Consider the following 25,655-nt stretch of genomic DNA (forward strand, 5'->3'; position numbering starts at 1 on the left):
ATGAAGCCATGGATGAGGCAAAGACCCATGAGGCGCAGCAAGGAGAACACAAAAGGCACTGTCTTAATCAGGACAAGGGGGGCCAAAGTTATTTATGGTCCTACACTTCAGAGGTTTACTGGTGGCTTTGTCATCTGGAGCCATCTTTGGAAACCTTCACAAAGCACCACAGTGACTAATGTTATTGAAAACCAAGCATGCATTCGGAGGACAACAGACTAATCCAGCAGCCAGAGATGATTATAGCCTGGTTCTGGGGTTACAGATTAAGATTAGTCTTATATGAAAACCTGATTTTAGTCTAGCTAGATATCTCTGCAAGTAGAGTAAAGCATGATAAATGATTTAATGAAAGGATTTGCATTAGAGTAAGCACATTTCTGCAGCACAGGGCTGTTGTGCTCTCTGTATCTCCCCTGACCACCACCACTGTCACCTCTTATCTCTAGTGCTAATGAACACTGGGGAGATTCTGTCTCAGTGTAAGCCAAGCGGAGACGGGGTCCGGCAACGTTGCTGACGTAAGGAGACCTCATGCTGTTTCCACTGTTGGATAGATAGACAGAACCAAGAGATAAGGAGCCAACCAAGTGTGGTGACTATCTGTTATGCTGTGGCAAGGTCATAATCATGCATTAAACAAACATAAAGGTAATGACAAGCTCACCATGAAGAATGGTGAGTGTTAGGTGTTGTCTATATATATTTTCCATTGTTGTGTACTGCTGTTCTCTGGTCAGTGCAAGTGCCAACCAACAAGTAATGTTCTTTTACACCACACTTATATATGGTGAATATGCGAGTGTCAGCAATACAGAGACCCTGTTTACTATATACTAACTCAGCTTATGAGAAATGATGATCATATCAATTGCTCAGTGAGGCATAAGTTGCTTATGGAGAACAAAATTGTGGACAATATTTACAGTGTTATCGTAATCTTTACTGTGCAAATAAACATGTCCGGTTCAAATACTGTCTAAAACTGAACACTACAATTAATCATTACTTAAATTCATAAGCTATATTGCCAAAAGTTTTGGGACATCTACTTTAACCCTTAGGAGTCTGCAGGTGTTTTGGGGCCCTGAAGAAGTTCTGACATGTCCTGACATTTGTATATTTTTCAGTTACTTATAAACATATAAATGGCTAAAGTCTGATACCACTGTATTCAGCACAAACTGGGCTACAATAATGTGTGAGCAGCATGTATGTACAAGTTTGTATACTGGAGAAAATAACAGTTATGCATGATTATTGAAAACAACAAAAAAATAAGTCACTGAATTAAGACCACAAAACACATTCATAACATTTGTGTACAAGACTTTTGTGACCTGGATCTTGTAGCCTGGAGTGTTTACTTCGAAATGATGTGACAATCATCCTGCTCACTTATTCACAGAAAACAATACATTCATTTAAATTTTCTAAGACACTTTTTGTTTAGAAAGGCCATATGCGAGGAGGTGTGAATGCTCATGAATAATGCTGCAATTCACACCAGAGAATGTAATATGAATAAAATGCATGTAATATGGAGTTGCCCCGCCCTTTGCAGCTATAACAGCTTCAACTCTTCTGGGAAGGCTTTCCACAAGGTTTAGGAGTGTGTTTATGGGAATTTTTGACCATTCCTTTAGAAGCGCATTTGTCAGGCACTGATGTTGTGATGATGAGAAGGCCTGGCTCACAGTCTCCGCTCTAATTCATCCCAAAGGTGTTCTGTGGGGTTGAGGTCAGGACTCTGTGCAGGCCAGTCAAGTTCCTCCACACCAAACTCACTCATCCATGTCTTTATGGACCTTGCTTTGTGCACTGGTGTGCAGTCATGTTGGAACAGGAAGGGGTCATCCCCAAACTGTTCCCACAAAGAGCCTGAAAATGTCTTGGTATGAAGCTGAAGCATTAAAAGTTCCTTTCAGTGGAGCTAATTGGCCGAGCCCAACCCCTGAAGAACAACACCTGAATGATTTAGAGAGGTGTCCCAAAACTTTTGGCAATATAGAGTATTTTTATGTATGCTTGAAATAGTGAGCCGATGAGCCTGTGGCATAATGAACAGTGAATCACACCTTCTGTGGGAAGTTCACCGAGCTCATTACAGCATTTGGCCTTTGGCAAGAATTAATAGCTGGCCAGAGCCGATAGTCCAGTAATCAAAAGTCTTGCGATGAATGTATGAGATTTTGAAATTCATAACTTCAATGCTTAGGCTTTGCCAACTGCTTAGACAGCAACGGCACAATCTGTAAATATGGATGAACACTTTAATGAGACTCAGAACTTTACAACTCTGCAAATCTTTTTTTGCTTGACCTTAAGCAACTGTGGCTCTGACCCATACGAAGCCACAATGGAATAACAGGGTGTCACTTGACAAAAGGCAACAAACTGTAAATCCTCAAGCTTTTCTCTTCCAGGATAATGCCTGGTGCCAGATGTACTCATATGACATCACACTCCCTAATGCCTAGCATAACAACATCTAACAACATCTAATGCCAAGTGATTATGTCATGCAGTTATAGTTCGTTCACTGGATAACAGCATAGAGCCGGGACACGAAACACTGATATGAACCGCCTTCATCGAGAATATGCTCAAGGATTAATTATTAGAAACACTACAAATAATCGTAGTTACATACATATGTGTTTTTATCTGCACCACACACACTGGTCTGTATTAAATGCGAGGTCATCTATCCATCCATTTTCTATACTCGCTTTATTCCTAATTAGGGTCACGGGAATCTGCTGGAGCCTATCACAGCACACATTGGGCGAAAGGCAGGGGTACACCCTGGACAGGTCACCAGTCCATCACAGGGTCACGCATATAGACAGACAACCACACACACTCACACTTATGGGCAATTTAGAATTACCAATCAACCAAATGTACATGTTTTTGGACTGTGGGAGGAAACCAGAGTACGCGGAGTAAACCCACACAGGCACGGGGAGAACATGCAAACTCCACACAGAAAGACCCCTGCCTGTTCGAACCCGGTATTCGAACCCAGGACCTTCTTGCTCTGAGGCAACAGTGCTGACCACTAAGCCTACCACAAAACCACTAATGCAAGGTCAATAGTTTAATAGTATTCATAATAATAACCGTCTAAAGGTCAAAGCACTGATGAAGTACTGAAATTTATGTAACAGATATTTCCCTTTTTCCATTTCTGTTTTCATGAGTAGAGAAACAGGTCCTACTCAACAGATTTCTGTCTTGTCAGCTGTTATATAGCAGCCTCACTGTAAAGCAATTAAGGGATTGATTTGGTAGCAGACTGATTTTGTGCCTACTGGTCTATCGATAGCTCTTAGGGGAATTATTAGTCCAATTTTATTTATTTTTAATCGTAACTCTACTTACAAAACCAAGCACAAATGCTCCTGTTTTTAACAAGTTCTCCCTGGTTCTACACAAACAATGCATGAAATATATCCCTCACCTTTGCCTGATGCGTCAAAAATCGTTACACGTTCAACGCTATACATGGAAACTCTATTTTTCAGGAATAAATAAAGATTAATGAATTTTGGTAACAGATCAGATGACGTCAGTGTGTGTATATGTATACTTTATATTCATGCTGCACTGAGTTAAATATTCGTTTGTATTTGACACTTCTATAAGTTTTAAATGTGACATAAACATGGACTCGGGTTACCCTTTCAGTATCTATGCCTCTCTGAACAGCTCTTTCTTTCTCATCTATCATTAAGATAAATATCTAGAACTGAGAACCCCTAGGGAGCAATGTCTTGGGAATTTGTTGTCAGAGACAGATAAGTGAGCAAACTCAGAGTGATGTAGTAGAGGGTAGCACTGTCATTTAGATAACAGACAAACATTTGATGAAACTGTCAGTTTGCCAGATGTGAGAGGCTCAGTGGACGGAGGCTGAAGCTTGGTGGACAGAGGCTGAAGATCAGTGGGCAGAACCTGAAGCTCAGTGGACAGAGGCTGAAGTCTGGCAGGTCAAATAAACATTTGATGAAACTGTCAATTTGTCATCTTTGGAAATTTGCATAAGTAAATGTCAGAGGCTCAGTGGACAGAGTTTGAAGCTCAGTGGACGGAGGCCAAAACTCAGTGGACAGAGGCTGAAGCTCAGTGGACAGAGGCTGAAGCTCAGTGGACAGAGGCTGAAGATCAGTGGACAGAGTCTGAAGCTCAGTGGACAGAACCTGAAGATCAGTGGACAGAGCCTGATGTCTGGCAGGTCAAATAAACATTTGATGAAACTGACAATATGTCATCTTCGGAAATTTGCATAACTAAATGTGTGAGGCTCAGTGCTCAGGCTGAAGCTCAATGGATAGAGGCCTAAGCTCAGTGGACAGAGGCTGCAACTCAGCGGACAGAGGCTGAAGTTCATTTTTATCATAGGATACAAGCAGACAGCTGACCCATCAGAAAATATTTGAACAACGAATAGTAGAGAAAGACAGAGTTTTAGTCACCGCAAATCCCTGCTGCCCAACCCTGCCCCTGGAGATCTTGTACACTGTACATTTAAATTCCAGCCCTGATCTAACACCTCATCCAATTCATCAAGAACTTTGCAGATCAAAAAGCCATGTGTTTCATTTAATTTTCAGAATATGTTGTTGAGTATTTTGTTTTGTTGTCACTGGATGCAGATTTAGTCTACAGCTCTTCAGTTTTACATTTTGTAGCTTCTTGCATCAATTAGTAGCACAGTCTGAACCAGAACTTTAACTTTGCATATGTACCTGTCAAAATAATATTATGTAATATAATATAATATAATATAATATAATATAATATAATATAATATAATATAATATAATATAATATAATATAATATAATATAATATAATATAATATAATAGTCAATCCTGTGGAAGTTCTCTGCTTCTTCTCTGAATATCCTCACTATGATGAACCCATACTGCCAGTATTATAACTCAGACTCTGGTTCCAGTATCTACTGGATAACCGGAGGCACTAGAGTGCGGTTTGTAGGAAGAATACTAATAAATGAGCTTTGAATGTATTTTTTTTCCAAGGTAGAAATCTTTTACAAGAACTAAGCAACAGAGATGGTGTTCCTTGATCAGTCTTTCTACGTGGCACTGACTCAAACAGAAATATCTTCCATTCTTCTAAGAACTGGCAATCCTAAATGATCAGACTGAGACTAGGTGGTCTGAAAGGCTGTTGGAAGTCTAGGCATGGGGACCATTGTGTTTTCCTCCAAGACTTAGAAGTCCATGATGAAATAATTACTCCACATACTCCAGTCATTCACATACTCCAACATCCCAACCTGACAAACTATGCAAAAATGATTACACAACCCATGCGAAAATAACTGCAGGAGTGGGCGGGATTGATCTTCTGGATTTTCTGCTGAAGTGGGTCAGAAGCTCCATTGGTCATAATTCCTTCAGGACCAAAGTAGATTAAAAAACAACAACAAAAAAAAAACAATCCAATGTACACCTCCACACCCTGGTTTACAAGTTTCAAGTTTACTGTCATGTGCATAAAGAGCGCTTTAAGTATCTATATACACATGAGGATAAACCTGAAACAGATTATTCAGATTCGATTATGTCAAAATTCAACAAAGATCAGCATGTAAAGTTTAATTGGTACTGGACACCTAATAACGTGTTGGTCCCTGTTTTGCTGCCAAAACAGCCCTGACCCATCCTGCACTGTGTATTCTGACCCCTTTCTATCGGAACCAGCATTACAGTAGCTCGTCTGTTGGATCGGATCACACGGGCCAGCCTTCGCTCCCCACGTGCATCACTGAGCCTTGGCCGCCCATGACCCTGTCGCCGGTTCACCACTGTTCCTTCCTTGGACCACTTTTGATAGATACTGACCACTGCAGACCGGGAACACCCCACAAGAGCTGTAGTTTTGGAGATGCTCTGATCCAGTGGTCTAGCCATCACAATCTGGCCCTTCGTCAAATTGCTCAAATCCTTACGCTTGTCCATTTTTCCTGCTTCTAACACATCAACTTTGAGGACAAAATGTTCACTTGCTGCCTTGATGAGGAGATCATCAGTCCTATTCACTTCACCTCTCACTGCTCACAATGTTATGCCTGATTGGTGTATATGTGAGTCTTTACATAGATTGCTAAACTATGCTGTCAAATGCAAGTGTGACCTGTCCAATAAGCAAAAAGTGAATTTCTTATTTAGGGGGTTGGCCAAATAATCTTGTGAAGTTTTGGCTTGTCAGCCTCTATTTGCTGACCCTGGCTCTAACTAGCTTCACCACAGCTTGAATGCTGTCTTGACAGCCAGTAATTCTGTTCTCAATGTCATAGTTTGTCTCAGCATATGGCATATATTTTCCTTGACATATAAACACATCAGAAGGAATAAATCTGAAGATTGAACAGCTTTTTAGTTCCACAACTGTTGTCCAGCTGTATTTATTCCCACCCCATCTGGACTCAGCATGAGAGAAACTGGCACATCTCTGCCTTTACATATATCTTCTTAGGTTAAAGTGTATAACAAAATCATCAATTTTGACAATTACAAGAAGCTTTAATCAATGAATAGTTTAACGAAGAACTGCGAGGGCTTTGGAGTGCTAATTACCAGTGCTCACTCATCACTTCCATAGACCTGAATCAGCTGGAAAACACTGTGTATATGAGGATAGATCCATCCCGACATCTATGCTCATACACTAACAGGAGGAACTTGATCGCTCCAATCACATAACTCCGTAATTACAGTCTGATGCCCCAGGCTGGATGGACGAAAACTCATATAGCCATCATCCGTTCCATACCATTAACTAAGTTTATATTCTATCTAAGCTAAGACTGAATGGCACATAGAACCTCATAATGCTAACGTCACACGGTGTGAAGGAACTGCTAACCTATAACTTGTCACACCGAAGTAAATCATACTGAACGAAACTGTGACATCATTCCGGTTCCTTCAGCAGCAATCACAAGAGAGATGTTGTTGGAATGCACTCCCCATTTTTGCTTTCCTAACACACCTTATGACCTCTGATGGGAAATATTCCACTTTACGCACCTAATGGAGATAATTATTCCCTTTCCTATCTCACAATTGTACTAGGCAGCAATCTAATCTAAAGAAAATATCACATTCATTAGTCTCTAATGTCTCTGCTGATTGATGCTTCTGGTGCCAGTGGAAGGTGCATGCTTGGATGACAAGGGTAAAACAATTAGCAAATATCTCGGCTGTGATTGGTTGCTTCTATCCCAGGATGAGGTAGCTGGGGGTAGGAGCGAGGAGGTGGTGGAAGAATAATCATCCCTGGGGTAATCTACCGCACTGCGCAAAAAAAGCTTGACAACACAATAAATCTCTTCCACTTCAAATTCCTTAGGAAATCAATTCTATTCATTTTCACCTGTGTTTCATATGGACGGTGAACGCGTATACGATTTCAACAAAGGGCCAGTTTCGAGGAGTGAACGAATGAAGGTAGGCGTGATATGTGCTATGAGGGGGCATTGGGAGAAGATAGAGGAGGGAGACGTGTGTATTAATCACCAGGGGGCAGTGGTGAGAGCGGGGTGAGTCATTCCCAAGTAGAGTGACAGGACCAGATTTATTAAATACTACCCTTTTCTCAAAACCCCAAGCTGAATATGTGAAATATTTGAAATCAGTCCATAGAGGGTTTGAATCATCAACTTAGATATTTATACAGTATATAGTAAATATGAATGGAAGCAATTCTTTGATCTCCATGCACTAAAAGACTACCGATCATTTACTGAGCACTAAATAACACTGCATACTGATGACAAAGCCCAACACCTCCTTTGCCGAATCTATGATTGTTTGACTTTGTGAAGCACTTTCCTCAAGACTCCCTGAGACAATATACAAGGCTACGTGACTTGCATGGGGAAAGTAAGACACACACACAGTTCAGCATCCTAAACCACGCTGATCCCCCTCTTGGAGAACACTGAATGTGCTGACAATGGAGTGCCAGAGTAGTGAGGTCATTATTCTCCCTTGCACTTGCTGTCTGTTTTAATAGCGAAATTCTGCCCTCTGCAGGAGCTTGACTGCACCTTGGACTCACTGGTTCTGACTACTCTACTCCATGTACATGCTGCCTGACGTCTTCGCTGCAGCCTTGACCAACATTAGATATTCATGTACTGAAGATAACTGCACTGTTACAGATGGATCACAGGAATACATTACATGGGTCCACTTCGTTATGGATAATGTGTCCTGACAGTTGCAGCAGACTTTTACATAATTCTCCTGCAATAATTGTGTTGTAACATGCTGACCCAACAAAACCAAAAGCTGTAATTCCACAGTATCTGCATGCTAACTAGGCATCAATGTGCTGCTTATTCGGAAAATTTTTAAATAAAGTTATACTATTAGAAATAAATGACTAGGTCCTGTGTACGTAACATGGTGGTGCAGTTTCAGTCAAAAACTTGTACAAAAGTAATTGTATTGTAAAAACTAAAAAATGGAATGGCCAAAAATGGACACTTACATTACATCAGGCTTACATTAACTCTAAATCCATCTGCAACTGTGTGGTACATACACCAATCAGGTATAACATTATGACCACCTGCCTAATATTGCGTTGGTCCCACTTTTGCTGCCAAAACAGCCCTGACCCATCCTGCACTGTGTATTCTGACCCCTTTCTATCAGAACCAGCATTAACTTCTTCAGCAGTTTGAGCAACAGTAGCTCGTCTGTTGGATCGGATCACACGGGCCAGCCTTCTCTCCCTATGTGCATCAGTGAGCCTTGGCCACCCATGACCCTGTCGCTGGTTCACCACTGTTCCTTCCTTGGACCACTTTTGATAGATACTGACCACTGCAGACTGGGAACACCCCACAAGAGCTGCAGTTTTGGAGATGCTCTGATCCGGTGGTCTAGCCATCACAATTTGGGCCTTTGTCAAACTCACTCAAATCCTTACGCTTGTCCATTTTCCTGCTTCTAACACATCAACTTTGAGGACAAAATGTTCACTTGCTGCCTAATATATCCCACCCACTAACAGGTGCCATGATGAGGAGATCATCAGTCTCATTCACTTCACCGGTCACTGCTCACAATGTTACGCCTGATCGGTGTATGTTACAGTGACATTTATTTGTACCTATATTCATATTAGAGACACTCACAAATATATTCCACATTCGAGGAGCTATAGCACTACATATTATTTAAAATAGTTCTCTTATACAATCAGCTACTGTCTTAAGGCAAAAGAAGTTCTAAATGAATAGGACTACATTCCTTAGCTAAAATGTTTCTGTTTCCATTTGAGTAGTGGACATGAAAATGTATATTTTTATTGCTGTTTTATATAATGCAAAAGCTCTTGGTAGCATATGGTGTCTCACTAGGACAAGCCGAGCTACAGCATACAACCACGCAGCAGAAAAAAACCCTGTACACAGAGGGCTCTTACTCTATGCTTAGCCACATACATAACAGAGAAAATACAAGATACACAACTGTATTTTACTGAAAAAAGCAACACTTACACAGAAAGGAAGTATGTAGGACTGGGTGAACTGGCATTGTGCCTGTAAGATGCTAATGATTTCACTAGTAATTCCTAGTAAGGGTTTTTACAGTAATTACTCTTCTGACAACTGTTTATAGTTATCTTACTTGGTCTTTTTGCTCAGAATTAGTGTTAGGCTTAGGATTCGATTTAAGAGAATTATTTAAATGGTTACAGAGCCCACACAAATCTACAAATAATATAAGCGTATAATTCATATGCCTTATATCTACCAGGATAACTAAACCAGTCATCAGTTGACATTGGGTCAAGGACGTATTTGCTTCAAATATCCCTTCATTGACTAGGCATGCTTCTGAGTAGGACAAGTACGCCGTGGTGCATAATGCAGTTGGATTTTTGATACCACAGCATGGCTGTGATGATTGAATAGGATTTCACTGCAGTGTAGTGGATCAGGCTACCTTAGAGAAACTCTGGAAAGCTTCACAGCAAGGTCTGGCCACTGACAAAGACCAGTGTTTCCAAACACACACACAGACACACACACACACACACACACACATACACACACAGACACACACACACACACACACACATTGCATTAAATCATTTCCCTAAACCTTTGTGTTTTGATTCCAAGGAAGAATCTAATAGCGTTCAGCAAAAGGAGGCAGACTCTATCCCATTAGAGTAAATTAACAACAAGCTGAAGATGGCAGGGGGCTGGGCAGGAAGTCAATATTAAATGTCGCTCTCAAAGCTCACAAGCAGCTGTTTACTAAAAGCAAACATTACAACGTATGAGTGCTCATAAAACATGGTTCGAAGTGAGACCGATCCAAAAAAAGAGGAGGAATTTAAGAAGAAATCGCGGATAATCAATTCCAATTATATCGAAACCTTCCATTGAAGACTGATAATCATTTCTAGCTTTCAGCTTAGCCAAGATACTGAGAGCTAGCCAAATTTTAGCAGGTGTTGCTCTTTACCACCTGGCACTGTAGCTGAACTCTGACCCAGATTAACACTGACAGTTCATTCCATTAGGCAAAGTAGGGATGCCAGTATCCTCGGATCTCTCAGGGATCTACGCACAAATGCTGGTCTAGAATTATAGCCTGTGCATGCGTCTGCTTTGTATAGGCAACTAACAGTCATAATCTTGTTATGAATTAAGTCTGTAATACACTATATTGCCTAAAGTTTTGGGACGTCTGCCTTTACATGCACATGAATGTAATATGGAGTTGGCCCATCCTTTGCAGCTATAACAGCTTCAATTCTTCTGGAAAGGCTTTCCACAAAGATTAGGAGTATGTTTATGGGAATATTTGACCATTCCACTAGAAGCTCATTTGTGAGGTCAGGCACTGATGTTGGATGAGAAGGTCTGGCTCACAGTCTCCACTCTAATTCATCCCAAAGGTGTTCTATGGGGTTGAGGTCAGGACTCTGTGCAGGCCAGTCAAGTTCCTCCACACCAAACTCAGTCATCCATGTCTTTATGGACCTTGCTTTGTGCACTGGTGTGCAGTCATGTTGGAACAGGAAGGGGTCATCCCCAAACTGTTCCTACAAAATTGGGAGCATGAAATTCCAAAATGTCTCAGTATGCTGAAGCATTAAGAGTTCCTTTCACTGGAACTAAGGGGCTGAGGCCAACCCCTGAAAGACAACAAAACTTTTCCAATATAGTGTACATAAACTTCAACTAGATTGAAAGTAAGCAGCATGATTGTTAACAGTTATTAAAACTGACAGATGTGATATCTGCCTCAATCATGAAGTGTTGGATACAGATGGTTTAGATGCTGAAAGAGTGAGTGTGTATGGATTGACTGTAGCATCAATAAAGCTCTGTGCGGGATGACAATGGCTCACCTAGATTTGTCATTGGACAGGTGTTTTTTTCCCCCCTGCAGCATTAGAGGTTAATCAGGTCATTATAAAGTGTTTATAAGCTTTACAGACTTCATCTGCATCCGTAATAAGATTTGAGGAATCTTAAGATTTAACACTATTTTAATCACATTTTGCTCCAAATTTAAATTCTGTACTAAATACTAGTATAATTGTTTGCTGAACTGCATTAGTGAACAGTGCTGGAGGTATATAGTAAGGCAAAGGAAATGTGCTTGCTGTGCCATATGTTAAGTTTGCAGGGGCACATCCAGCCACATGGCCTGCTCTCACTCCCAGATTTTATCAGCCCCATGGTATCAGCCTCACATCTGGCCTGTTTTGAACATAGCCCCCCGTGGTTGCGGATACAACCTGGTAAACATCACACTCTCACTCAGCACACACACACACACACACACACTCACACTGTATCCATGACCATATATCAGACACATGGTCCACCATAATGACCTCATCTGATTATAGCAACGACTCTACAGACCAAATGTTAAGCCATAATACGTAAAACTCAAATATAAAAAAGCATACAAAAGTATAACTTTTCTTTCATTTCCTTCAGCGCATATAATGCAGCACTGCACACAAACACACATATTTCACCTTACTCTCAACCTTCACTGCATATGACACATACACACACGCGCGCACACACACACACATACACACACACACACACACACATTCCCCACCTCTCATCTGGCACATGAAACCACCGGTACCTCCTCCCTTACAAGCTCCTGATATTCAAACCCACACAACCCTCACTTTCTCTCCTCTCCTTTTCCTTCTCTCGGTCTCTCCCGCCCTTTTCCCCGTCCTCCCACAGCTCATTCCCTTACTCAGGACAGCTCTCTCATCTTCTCACCTCTACAAAAGGCTAGCAACCCACACATTCTGTTCTTGTGTCACAAGAGAAGAATACACCACTACACGTCTTTGCTCCCCTCCCATCTAGTTCTTCTCGTCTGCTCTCCTTTCTTCACCCTTTCCCTCCATCCCCCTCCCTCCATGATCACTGCACATCAGGATAGCCCCTTTAGTCCCTCCTCCTCACGTGCACTGGCACACTGTCATCCCTCACTTTTTCTCTCCTCTCTCTCTCTCTCTCTCTCTCTCTCTCTCATGCAGTCTTCTGAATATGCAGATTGGTCAATTCAGCTGCAGTCTTGTTCCTGCAGCAAATGCAGCTGCAGCATTTTCCTCAGGCTGAGCTGGTCTAGAAATGCTTACACTGGGGATTTTTCCTGGGGAGAATAAGAGAAAGGGGAGGGACAAGTAGAGCATTCATATTCCAATCACACAATGGCACAACATAGGAACAAACCTTTCCATGGTGTAAAGGGGAACCTAAAAGCACAAATAGCAGCTCCACATCATAAGAAATGCCAATGCTTCTAGCGCATCACATTACCCTCAATTAACGTAAACCTACTTTAGTCCAACCTACTATCAACCTCCTAGACTCCTATGGTCTAGGCTTGTATTTGAGAGTATTTGAAATAATGTGGGGAAAAACCCTCCAATTAATTCTTTATAGTAATGCCTAGAGGCTCGTGAATGTACATTGTTATTAAATTCTAACAAAAAGTTAAATGCATTAATAATGGAAACGAGAACATCAGCTCACATAAATGAAACAAAACAAAACAGTCGGAACAAATGAAGTAGGATAATCAAGCTTACAGTTAGCGATAACACAAAAACACATCATGAACTAGACGGCGCTTCATAGTATGTGTTGGACATGGAGCTTGCCCTTCAAACTGGAATGAAAATGAAAACACGGTGATGTGGAACGAAGGTGAAACGAAGTGCGTGTGCTTGATTGATGAGGCTCTAGATCATGTGATCGGGTGAGAATGAAGGCAAAGACCATCAAAAAGTGATGCAGAAAATTGATGGAAGGAAATTAACACAGATGACAACACAGCAGGACAGAAGTCCAGAGTCTGACAAACAGGACACACACACACACACACACACATGAATATATGTACATATAAAATGAGTGAGAGAGAGTGTATGAGAGCGAGAGACAAACAGAGAGAAATAGAAAGAGGCTTTTGATCAACTGCAGACTTCTGTGATGCATTTGCCGGTGCTGCAGTTCTTTCTTGTCTCCTCCCTCGCCTGCCTTTCTGATGAGGCGTGCAGCTTTCTGCAGCTTTTGCTCTACCGACCAATTCAGCCTCTCCATGTGTGAGAGCACCGCTTGCCAACACAAGCGACAGCAGGCGTGGGAACAGTGCCAAAAATATGACCTGACTCCAAACACAGATTTTGACAAGAGCAAAAGCACGATATTATCTATAAATATGTAAATAATGACCCCTCAAGCAACGGCACCAGAACAACATGATGCAATACCCAGACACTTATTATTATGCAACCACTTGCATTTCAGCTGCATGCACATAACAGCAATAATCCAAACGCATGTTGACGAACTGCCCCGTTAAAGTTTGTGATTCGTGGTTCATGTTTATACTTAGCTCCGGTTGTAAACTGTACAGGTCTCTGTACCATGGGTGGTTTGAAATGCTCTCTTTCATGGAGCAGAGCGAGAGGCAGCACTCGAGCATTCACTCACTCAGTGTACGCTGGGCTATTACTCTCATTCACCGTGCTGTGTTTTGACTCTGTCAGCAAATTTCTGTGTGTGTGGGTGTGTGTGTGTGTGTGAGACCAGGGTAGCTATACTGATCTATGTACATTCGAAATACTCCAAGCTGTGGTATACCCTTGTTTCACCAAGATCCTCTCTTCTGTAAATGCTTTTAAACCTGGATTTAGAATGAGATTTTAATGAACACTAAAAAGCACATGTACCTCTCTAAAGCAAGCAGGTTTTGTGGGTAGCGTTAATGCTGCTTAACCCCAGCATCAGGTTAATGCTGAATCCTGGCATTAAACTGAGCCTGCTATTAGACTATACAGGAATGACCTGTTTCCCTTCACAACACCAATAACAGATTTAACAGAACATAACACTCACAATCTCTTAATTACCTGGTCGACCCATTCCAAATGCCAAGTTTATAAATACAGAATAGATTCAGATCAAAATAATATGATGAAAGCATTTTCACAACAATAAATGTCATCATAAATTTACATGCATCACTCATGTACACAGATCAGGTATAACATTATGACCACCTGCTTAATAATGTGTTGGTTCCGCTTTAGCTACCAAAACAATCCTGACCCGACATGCACTGTGTATTCTCGAACCTTTCTATCAGAACCAGCATTTTCAACAGTAGCTCATCTGTTGGATTGGACCACACGGACCAGCCTTCTCTCCCCATGTGCATCAATGAGCCTCGGCCACCCATGACCCTGTTTCCGGTTCACCACTGTTCCTTCTTTGGACAACTTTTGATAGATACTGACCACTGCAGACCGGGAACACCCCACAAGAGCTGCAGTTTTGGAGATGCTCTGATCCAGTGGTCTAGCCATCACAATTTGGCCCTTTTGGTCAAAATCCCTCAAATCCTTACGCTTGTCCAATTTTCCTGCTTCTAACACATCAACTTTGAGGACAAAATGTTCACTTGCTGCCTGATATATCCCACCCACTAACAGGTGCCATGATGAGGAGATCATCAGTCTTATTCACCTCACCTGGCACTGCTCACAATGTTATACCTGATTGGTGTCACGCACTGTACACTAATACAGGATATCAGTAGTATTCCTTTATATAAAAGTGCACACTACTGCGCAAAATGTGCTTCATTTTTAGACAAAATTTGCCACTAGAAAAGAGGGTTTTTTTTGTATCTTTGAAAAATGTCCTGAAAAATGTAATATTACAGAGAAATGTTTATGTTGTTAAAGAAAGTGAAACATTAAATATAATGGAAGTGAGATACAGAAGCACATATTAAAACCAAAAGCAGGAGAAAAACTCTGGCAAAACAATCCAAGATGCTTAAGATAACCTCCCAGTAGATTTGCTTTTAAATCTCAGAAGCCAGAAGGTAGTCACTCCCAGTCGAAATCAAGCTCTTTGTTGGACAGAATGTGCACAAACCTGCACATTTTAACATATTTTAAAGCTAAAGGATAAAGGAAATGATCACAAGGAATATATGTGCTTCTTTCTAATACAGAAAGTCTACAAGTCAACTTTTCTGATTGTCAAGAGTGACATGTTTTACTTACAATTCCATTTAAATGTACAGTTTGCTATTAAAGATTTGCTTTAAATCTAGCTCTCTCAACAAATAACGCTACTAAACCACAGCAGGCTTTCAGAGAGTATCATTACGTAAGTCTTAAAATGACAGGGTGCTATAACTGCAGACTTAAACACACAGTGTAACACCCAGAGGCATCAAACATGGTTACGCAGCATTATACGGTGTACATAAGCTATATTCACATTGGTGTCTATAAACTTACAGGAGATATCAACACCCTGAATTGCCATCTAATCCCACTCCACTAATCACCACAATATGGGGATATGGGGCAGTGTGGTCATGCATAGAGAATCTCACACACCTGCAACAGACTAACATTTTAAATTCCAAGTAGCCAACATGAATAACCTGTTTAATAATGCCCCTGATAATAATGCCACACACACCTAAGGGGAGGACGGTGATTCATGTGTAATCATGACGCACGTGATTGGAGAAGAATCTAATCTTCATGATCAGTTAGATTTAATGTTAAGCAAGACTGCGTACATAATCTATGAAGCATTTGAATTGTTTACACAAACAGTATATGCTGGCTGATTTTAAGCATTTACACTAATCAGGCATAACATTATGAGCACTGACAGGTGACGTGAATAAGACTGATGATCTCCTCATCATGGCACCTGTTAGTGGGTGGGATATATTAGGCAGCAAGTGAACATTTTGTCCTCAAAGTTGATGTTAGAAGCAGGAAAAATGGACAAGCGTAAGGATTTGAGGGATTTTGACCAAAAGGGCCAAATTGTGATGGCTAGACCACTGGATCAGAGCATCTCCAAAACTGCAGCTCTTGTGGGGTGTTCCCAGTCTGCAGTGGTCAGTATCTATCAAAAGTGGTCCAAGGAAGGAACAGTGGTGAACCGGAGACAGGGTCATGGGTGGCCGAGGCTCACTGATGCACGTGGGGAGAGAAGGCTGGCCCGTGTGATCTGATCCAACAGACGAGCTACTGTTGCTCAAATTCCTGAAGAAGTTAATGCTGGTTCTGATAGAAAGGGGTCAGAATACACAGTGCAGGACGGGTCAGGGCTGTTTTGGCAGCGAAAGAGGAACCAACACATTAGGCCGGTGGTCATAATGTTATGCCTGATCGGTGTATAGTACATAATTAAAGAAAGTTTGAAGCTTTAAACATCAAAAAGTCATGAGGATGAAGAGTAGGATTTAGTTGAAAACAAATTAAGTTTTAATTGCTTTCTTTAGCCTTAAACCTTAGCCTTTGTAAATGTTCATATTTAATTGATTCATTTAAAAAATGCGTATGTTTTAGTCCATGGTCTTTTGCAATAATAAAATCACCTGAGAAACATTCATGTAAATGTTTATGTTTGGAATTAATTTAGCAAAAAAAAAAAATGCTATTGTCATGCTATTGTGATGAACAAGAGTCACATTCACTTGAGCTTATCTCTACTACTGCACACATACACACACACACACACACACACACTCAAATTATTGCTCTCAGTGCAGTCTTTAACTCACATTGGAGTCCAGTAGGTCGATACTGTCCAGGCTCTTGCTGCGGTGGATTCGTCCCTTGATTCTACGCAGCGATGGTTTGCCCTGCACTGAGTCTTCTGATTCAGCCAATGCAGAGATTTCTGGGGTGGCGATGAATTTGTGGATCTTAGGGTAGTAGCTAGAAATAAGAAAAAACAATCACAAGAATTTTTGTTTAGAAGTTGTCCTCAATGCAGTCAAAGAAGTCATGGTTAAAGCAGAGGTGAAGGGAAAAAAACCAAGCCACTTACACAGCTGGACCGTATTTATCTTTTTCGTGTTTGGGAAAAATCCTGGGAATCGAGCACAAAAAGGGGAAAAGAAAGAGAAGAGAACATATTGTTACAGAAGACATCAGAATGTTTTTTTGTAGTCATTTCAAATAAAGCACATTTTTAATTTAAACTTATTAAGTTCCACATAGTCAAAGCTATAGTACTTAGCATAATAGAAATTACATATAACATAGTATACACTGATCAGGCTTAACATTCTGAGCAGTGACCGGTGAAGTGAATAACACTGATGATCTCCTCATCATGGCCCCTGTTAGTGGGTGGGATATATTAGGCAGCAAGTGAACATTTTGTCCTCAAAGTTGATGTGTTAGAAGCAGGAAAAATGGACAAGTGTAAGGTTTTGAGTGAGTTTGACGAAGGGCCAAATTGTGATGGCTAGACCACTGGATCAGAACATCTCCAAAACTGCAGCTCTTGTGGGGTGTTCCCGGTCTGCAGTGGTCAGTATCTGTCAAAAGTGGTCCAAGGAAGGGACAGTGGAGAACCGGTGACAGGGACATGGGCGGCCAAGGCTCATTGATGTACGTGGGGAGAGAAGGCTGGCCCGTGTGATCCGATCCAACAGACGAGCTACTGTTGGAGATGTTAATGCTGGTTCTGATAGAAAGGTGTCAGAATACGCGGTGCATGACGGGTCAGGGCTGTTTTGGCAGCAAAAGGGGGACCAACACAATATTAGGCAGGTGGTCATAATGTTATGCCTGATCAGTGTATATTACACATTACATACATGCTGTATACTCTATCGTAGAATCTCAATCCATTCTATAGTGTTCTGTACTATATCATGGCAACATGGGGAATATTTTAAATAACCATAAAACAATACACTTGGTTATGCGGTGTCTGTTAAAAAATACTTTATCATTTATCATATTTGCACTTTGTTAGAACATACATTGTATTATAGTGAAGAATCATAATATAACCACATTAACCTCTCTATTGTTCTCTCTCTCTCTCACTTGTTTTCTCTCTTTCTCTCTCTCTCTCTCTCTCTCTCTCTCTCTCCCACACACACACACACACACACACACACACACACACAATTTAGTTTCTCTCTACATGGGATTTATTCAGTATTTCTACTCTAAATATACAACATATAATAAAATATGGTTAATGCTCCAAATGTGGTCATTTAGAGCTAATAAACAGAATTGTCATCATTTTAAATCAGTCGTTGTAATGGAACAATGAAATACTGTGTCCTTCATCCACCCCTCCTGGATGAAGAGTTGCCACCATGCACAAAGCTACATAAAATAAAAAAGATTTCACGGACACCAGATCTCGCAGAATCATTCACACACACTACTTTCGTCCACATTAATGAAAAAAACAGCCATTATATCAGAAATAGTGTAAGCACAACTGGCAGGATGGAATTACATAACGGCATCCCGGGGGATGTCAGTTTACATATCGTGGCTCAGACACCCCCAGGAAAATCAAACAAACCTGTGGCGCTTGCTGTTCAAAGCTACAGAACTAAATTGATGTTAAACAATTTTCTTGTCGAATTAATACCACACAGTCATTAACTTGTTTATTAAATCCTAATCATCAATAATTCATGCCACATTTACTCTTATTGGACTTCAAAGCATCTCACATGCAAAACTATACATTCATTATTCAGCAGGATTCTTGAGAACACATAGATTCAATCCAACAATAGCGATCGCCCGTTGCAGCCGTTTCAGTTGATCATAGCAACCCTGACACTACGGGAAATTAGGATTCACTGAGAACATGTTACAAACAGCCTTCTGATTTCTTAAAAAGAATTAGAATATTATTCTGCAACTCCTGCAAAATCACTGTGAGAATTCATACAGGACAAAATGACGATTGCAGATATTAATGCAAATTCAAACATACTCCGTGGTATTCAGAGGAGTTTGCAAATTTTTAAAATGATCACAGATTTTCTACAGATTTTATCCAACATGAGTACAGCATTCATCATTCATAATTACATATGTGTTTTCACTTGCAGTAGCTTAAAAGAAATCTAGTTTAAGATGGTTATACTGCTTATACTGACAAATAAAAATGGACACTATATTGCCAAACGTTTTGGGATACCCCTTCAAATCATTGAGTTCAGGTGTTGTTTTTCAGGGGTTGGACTCGGCCACTTAGTTCCAGTGAAAGGAACTCTTAATGCTTCAGCTTCATACCAAGACATTTTAGACAATTTCATGCTTTGTGGGAACAATTTGGGATGACCCCTTCCTGTTCCAACATGACTGCACACCAGTGCACAAAGCAAGGTCCATAAAGACATGGATGAGTGAGTTTGGTGTGGAGGAACTTGACTGGCCTGCACAGAGTCCTGACCTCAACCCCATAGAACACCTTTGGGATGAATTAAAGCGGAGACTGTGAGCCAGACCTTCTCATCCAACATCAGTGCCTGACCTCACAAATGCGCTTCTAGAGGAATGGTCAAAAATTCCCATAAACACACTCCTAAACTTTGTGGAAAGCCTTCCCAGAAGAGTTGAAGCTGTTATACAAGGGCGGGACAACTCAATATTAATATATATATATATATAATGTTTATAATGCTAATTAATAACCACAAAAACTCCTGAAATGAACTGTCTATATAAATAAATAAAAAAGGCTTAGTTTCTGAGTTTGAACACTTTAAAGTCCAGGACTTGTCTAACTTCTCCTAATAGTCAATGCTGTAATTATTGAATAAATCAGTTACTGAATAATATTAAGAGATTTTGCTGGCACTTTAATAATGGGGATAATTTATTTAGTAAAGGGCGGTGGTGGCTCAGGTGGTTAAGGCTCCGGGATGCTGATCGGAAGATCGGGATTCAAACTGCCACCGTTGAGCCCCCTGACCCTGTGCTCTGCCCCTAACCTTCGAAAGATGGGGTATGTGAAGAAAGAAGTTCACTGTACAGTAATGTATATGTGACAAATAAAGCCTACTTAATTGATGTTTGTTTAGTGAAGGTGTGAATGCAAAAAAGAGAAACCAAAATTATAACAATTCCTGGGAATCATTTAAATTGCAAAGCTAAATCTTATCTATTCCCTTCTTGCATAATAAAGTGGTGTTTTAGCGCCTCGAGTGTCTTTTACCATTACTGTGAAACACAAATCTGTTTTCTAATGCTGGTAAAGAGGATCTATTTTAAATAGCAGATTAAGGGATACTCTGGGATGCTATGTCAGAGTTCTAGGCAGAAAATGAAAAAAGGAAATTTAAGTGCATTTTAAAAGCATCAGCTGTACTGTAGTCCATAATCTTACTATAATACTAAGAAATGCAGAAGGTCCAAAGAAGAAGGGGAGGAAGGACAAAAAGTGAAAAGGAAAAGGTTAAGCTAAGAAAAAGGGAGAACAGAATGACCTTCAGTTCACCTTTATCAGGCATATGAGCTAAATGCCTCTGGGAGAAGACTAGTGGGGAATCATGGAATAGCAGGATATATTACTTTCAACATGAAGTGGTGCCATTAATAACAGCATATAGAAACTATCTTCTCCTGGCTAGTCCAAGTGCACATACTGCAGTCAGGACAGTGACATATCTGCTCAATTAATGGAAAGCAAAGGCCTAATGTAATTACAAACAAAAGCCAGAGAGGAAGTGTGTTAGATCATACATACAGCCACGCAACCCTCCTCTCATTTTCCTCACACGCAATCATCAGGTATAATTAGCCTAAGCAATAATGATGCTGCCTAAAGAGCAAGTCGATATGTACTACACGACCACAGAGGAGGCTGATCATCACTCTCTGACGCATACACTGCCATCAGCACTACAGCTATTGGAATAATCACAAGAATTACCGTAACTCTAGCTACAGACAGGGACAGATCAGGACAGTCCAGAGGGTGAATCTGCTTGAGAGCAGGACATTGTGAAGCAGTGCAATCATGTGTATTCTGCCCTCACAAGCTCTGCACAGGAAGGCAGGTCTGTTAGTATTCTGTTCACCTACAGATGACTTCACTAATTGCTCAGAGTTTAATGAAGTATACAACAGCTTCGAGTGAGAATAGAGGATGATTAAGTGCAAAAGATGTCACTGTTTTGGATGAGCATGATTCAGGCTTTTTAATATATTTTTATTACTCTTCCATATGAAAGGATGAAGAGTAAAGGAGATATATGAAATGTTGCATTGGTTAAAGATGTGATCATGCAAACAAACACATCACACACAGAAACACGTTCATAAAAGAGTGTGTAAAATAATAATAATAAAAGAAAGGCTGTGTAGATTCATTCAGGTTAAAGCTAATCACTGGGATAGTTTTTTAAGACTGTGGGGAGGAGGAACATCTGCTCTGTTATTATGTCTCAGGGAAAGACTTCGTTCTTACAATCCACTATTCTCTACATTCTCTAAGAGGCTTTCAAAAAAGCCATTTTCACTAAATGCACCGATCCAGAACAAACTGGACAGAAATGGACAGCACGTTTTATACACACACAACATAGCTTCAACTTCACTGTCACACAGTTATTCCTGCATTTTCATTTAATTCACAAAATAGCATAGTGGACATAATATGCTCATATTTCTAGAGAAATCCTTCTGTCTTAATAATGCTAACATGGCTAATAATCTCTTTCTGATAACCTTCACTTCCTCCATCCGTCAGGAGACTACCATCCTGTGTGTACACATCCTTTACCTCTTTTCCAGGTGGGATGTTGTGAGGTCCTCTGGTAGAAAGTGGACAGATATAAAACCCCAGGCAGGGAGGCTCACCTGAGAACAAACCGAATGTGGCAAACTCAAGGTGGAGGAATGAAGTGCTCTCTGGTGGAGATTTAAAATATCTGATTAACTATACTGAAACTGCACAAAGGATTTTATTAGCACAGATGAGCTAAAATGAAGTGCCTAGCTTGTCTCTTAACAGGCCTACATAAACAGATTGGATTTAAAATCCAGTTCTGTAGTTAAGGCACACTACCTGCGTTTTGTTTACTATGTCTTATAATTATAACTGTCCTATAACAGTGATGTTTTCTATAAACAGCAATTATTATCAGGAATTATTTCATATTTTCCAACCTCTGAATAATTAATACATTTAATTATAATTTTAAAAAATAACAAAAAATAAATAATTTACAAACAAGCTTTTGGTATCTGCCATGTTAGCAACCTCAGATTGACTGCTTGACTTTCAGGGACTGATGTTTCAGCACATCTGCCACCTACGCTTTGGCGTTTATTGCTTTTTATTTTTTAAAAGCCTTTCAAATATTGGGGTTTAGCTATCCTGTTGCTTTCATGAAGCACCAAATAAATACACTATATTGCCGAAAGTTTTGGAACACCCCTCCAACTCATTGAGTTCAGGTGTTGTTTTTCAGGGGTTGGGCTCGGCCCCTTAGTTCCAGTGAAAGGAACTCTTAATGCTTCAGCTTCATACCAAGACATTTTGGACAATTTCATGCTTTGTGGGAACAATTTGGGGATGACCCCTTCCTGTTCCAACATGACTGCACACCAGTGACCAAAGCAAGGTCCATAAAGACATGGATGAGTGAGTTTGGTGTGGAGGAACTTGATTGGCCTGCACAGAGTCCTGACCTCAACCCCATAGAACACCTTTGGGATGAATTAGAGTGGAGACTGTGAGCCAGACCTTCTCGTCCAACATCAGCGCCTGACCTCACAAGTGCGATTCTAGTGGAATGGTCAAAAATTCCCATAAACACACTCCTAAACCTTGTGGAAAGCCTTCCCAGAAGAACTGAAGCTGTTATAGCTACAAAGGGCAGGACAACTCCATATTACATTCATGTGCATGTAAAGGCAGACATCCCAAAACTTTTGGCAATATAGTTTATAATTAAAGTTACATCATGTAATTATAAGAATGCTTATTATAGAGAATCTTTACTGTTTTCTTGAAGATTAACTCTGTGCTTTCGATCATTTCAGCTCAACAAAGAGCATCCAAAATATGAAAAATTCAAGACATTTTGTCCCATATACATTAATTTGTAAATTCACAATACCTTACATCACACACTGCAAAACCTATCCAGCATTATTCTTTCATGGTTTGTAATCGTAGGACATTTTATCTCCTTGACCCTGATAAGTATCTTCACTTTGAAATAGAAAAAAACATGCTGGAAGGTCACCGATTTTCACTTTGACACTGTAGACTGAGATAGCACTGTTATTAACCCATTATTCACCTCATTTATTGGCTGTAGCTTAAAACTCATCTAGTGTGGAGAAAATGATGAGTAGTGTACAATTTGTAGAAAAAGCTAACATAGAGTTATGTACAGCATAACATAACGTACAGCTCAATGCTGTAATACCTGACACAAAAAACCTGACATCTGGAGATAATGGTGTCTGAATAGACGTTAAAAATACCATTTTAACATCATTTTTTAAATATAAATAGGTCATACATTCACTTAGTGTGCTGTAAAACATTAAACGTCCCTTGTAAGAGACTCGTACTGCTTTCCAGTAAACACACTGGTCATCCATTTTGAAGGACAGCCTGCACAAACGTTGGTGGCCAATACTTCTGATTAATTAAGAACGCCGTTATCTTTTAAGCCAAAGCATAATCCTACTTGGATTATCTTCCTACACATGGAGCGAGGTCTCAGTCCACTCATATTTAACAAAGAGCCCTAATGAAAAATTAGGTGCAGAAATGCGAAAGCTAAGCAAATGAATCTTGAAGACACAGATAGTATGAGACACAGACAAATGTGGTATGGTGAAAAACAAAAAACAGATGACTGCACAATGAAGAAGAGTTGTTTGTGTGTGTGTTTTTTAATGGAAATGGTGGAGGTGAAGGAAAAACACATAAAGCACGTATACATTTAATTGCCATTTTATTAGGAAATCCACACAGCAATGAAAACGGGTTGATAGATGGTCAGTGGTTGTTGATGGAAGACAGAGTAAGAGTGAGTAAGAAGAAAGGGTCACTAAAAGATCAAACAAAAACAACAAAGAGCATGCCATTATATATATATATATATATATATATATATATATATATATATATATATATATATATATATATACATATATTAAAAAAATCTTCTAGTTCTAGGTCCAGTGAGATTAATGCGATGCAGCATCAGGACCAGCTACACAAGAGTACAGAAGCATCATCCTGAGTCCTTCATGTTGGTCCAAGTAGACTAGTCTAAACACTAGATCAACACTGGATTGTGTTGACTAGTAGTTGACTAAGTATAGTCCCCACACACTCACAAGACACACTACACACTACAACTGTACCTGTTTGTTACGGTGTGTCCAGTGAAAGTGGACATATATTTGTGCTCCCCACTGAAAGAGAGTCCCTGTCTGTCTGTCTGTCTGTCTGTCTGTGCTACCGTGGAAGAAAAAGTAGCTCGTGTATGACAGCCTAAAGCTCCATCCTTCCCTCTCTCCTTCTCTGATTGTTTTTTGCCCACCAACCTATAGGGTGCATGGCCACCCGCACTGAGCCTCATACTCACCACATATGCTTTCTCGGCGGCAGACTACGGTCTCGGTTGATGGCTGTCACACCTAAGGCCAGCTGCATAACAGTTATGTATTTCTGATAGTTCACCATGGTATTGCTCGCTGCTTTGCAAAATAAAAATAATTCAAAAAAATTAAAAAATTAAAAATAAAAAAAAAATCCGAACCAAAAACAAAAGCACAGGTACCGCTAGATCTGCGCTCTCCTTCCTATTCTCTGGCGTCCGCTCCTGGCGCGTCTTCCTCGTTCAGCATAATCTTCATCTTCATCATCATCATCAACATCATCATCAACATCATCACCATCATCACAGCGCCATTTCGAACGCGACCGAACTGACAGGACATACACTCCCAGAGGAGGAGGCGAGCGAGAGGAGCCATCAGACTCTCCACCGAATCTCCTCTCTCTCACACCGCCGTACCGCTACACACACACACACACACACACACACACACACACCGCCACTGCGCTCGGTATTAGCCCGGAAATGCACATTCTGCTCTCCTCCTCCTCCTCCTCCTCCCGACACTTAGCTTCACGCGCTCCGCCTCACACACGCGCCTGCTTTTCTCCGCAGCGTCCAAGCGTCCGTCCACGAGCCAGTGAAGTGTGTGTGTGTGTGTGTGTGTGTGTAGTGGCAAGACATGGG

At 40.5% G+C, this 25,655-nt stretch overlaps 1 protein-coding gene across 12 annotated transcripts in view; it reads right to left on the reverse strand.

The window, feature by feature from the left end:
* The window catches only part of tjp1b (tight junction protein 1b), a 67,111-nt gene extending 41,692 nt beyond the window's left edge, over positions 1-25,419 (reverse strand). For 8 of the 12 annotated variants that reach the window (XM_058407716.1, XM_058407725.1, XM_058407724.1 and 5 more), the window contains exons 1-3: positions 24,996-25,419; positions 17,435-17,476; positions 17,166-17,322 (exon numbers count right to left, since the gene is read on the reverse strand). In XM_058407716.1, the coding sequence (XP_058263699.1) occupies positions 17,166-17,322; positions 17,435-17,476; positions 24,996-25,093 (297 nt within the window). In that variant the 5' untranslated portion in view covers positions 25,094-25,419. The remainder of the gene's footprint in view (positions 1-17,165; positions 17,323-17,434; positions 17,477-24,995) is intronic. The other 4 variants (XM_058407722.1, XM_058407720.1, XM_058407719.1 and 1 more) reach the window with 1 other exon arrangement.
* Between the last annotated feature and the right edge of the window lie 236 nt (positions 25,420-25,655).

The sequence above is a fragment of the Hemibagrus wyckioides genome, linkage group LG14, assembly GCF_019097595.1.
Source record: "Hemibagrus wyckioides isolate EC202008001 linkage group LG14, SWU_Hwy_1.0, whole genome shotgun sequence".
Classification (NCBI taxonomy): Eukaryota; Metazoa; Chordata; class Actinopteri; order Siluriformes; family Bagridae; genus Hemibagrus; species Hemibagrus wyckioides.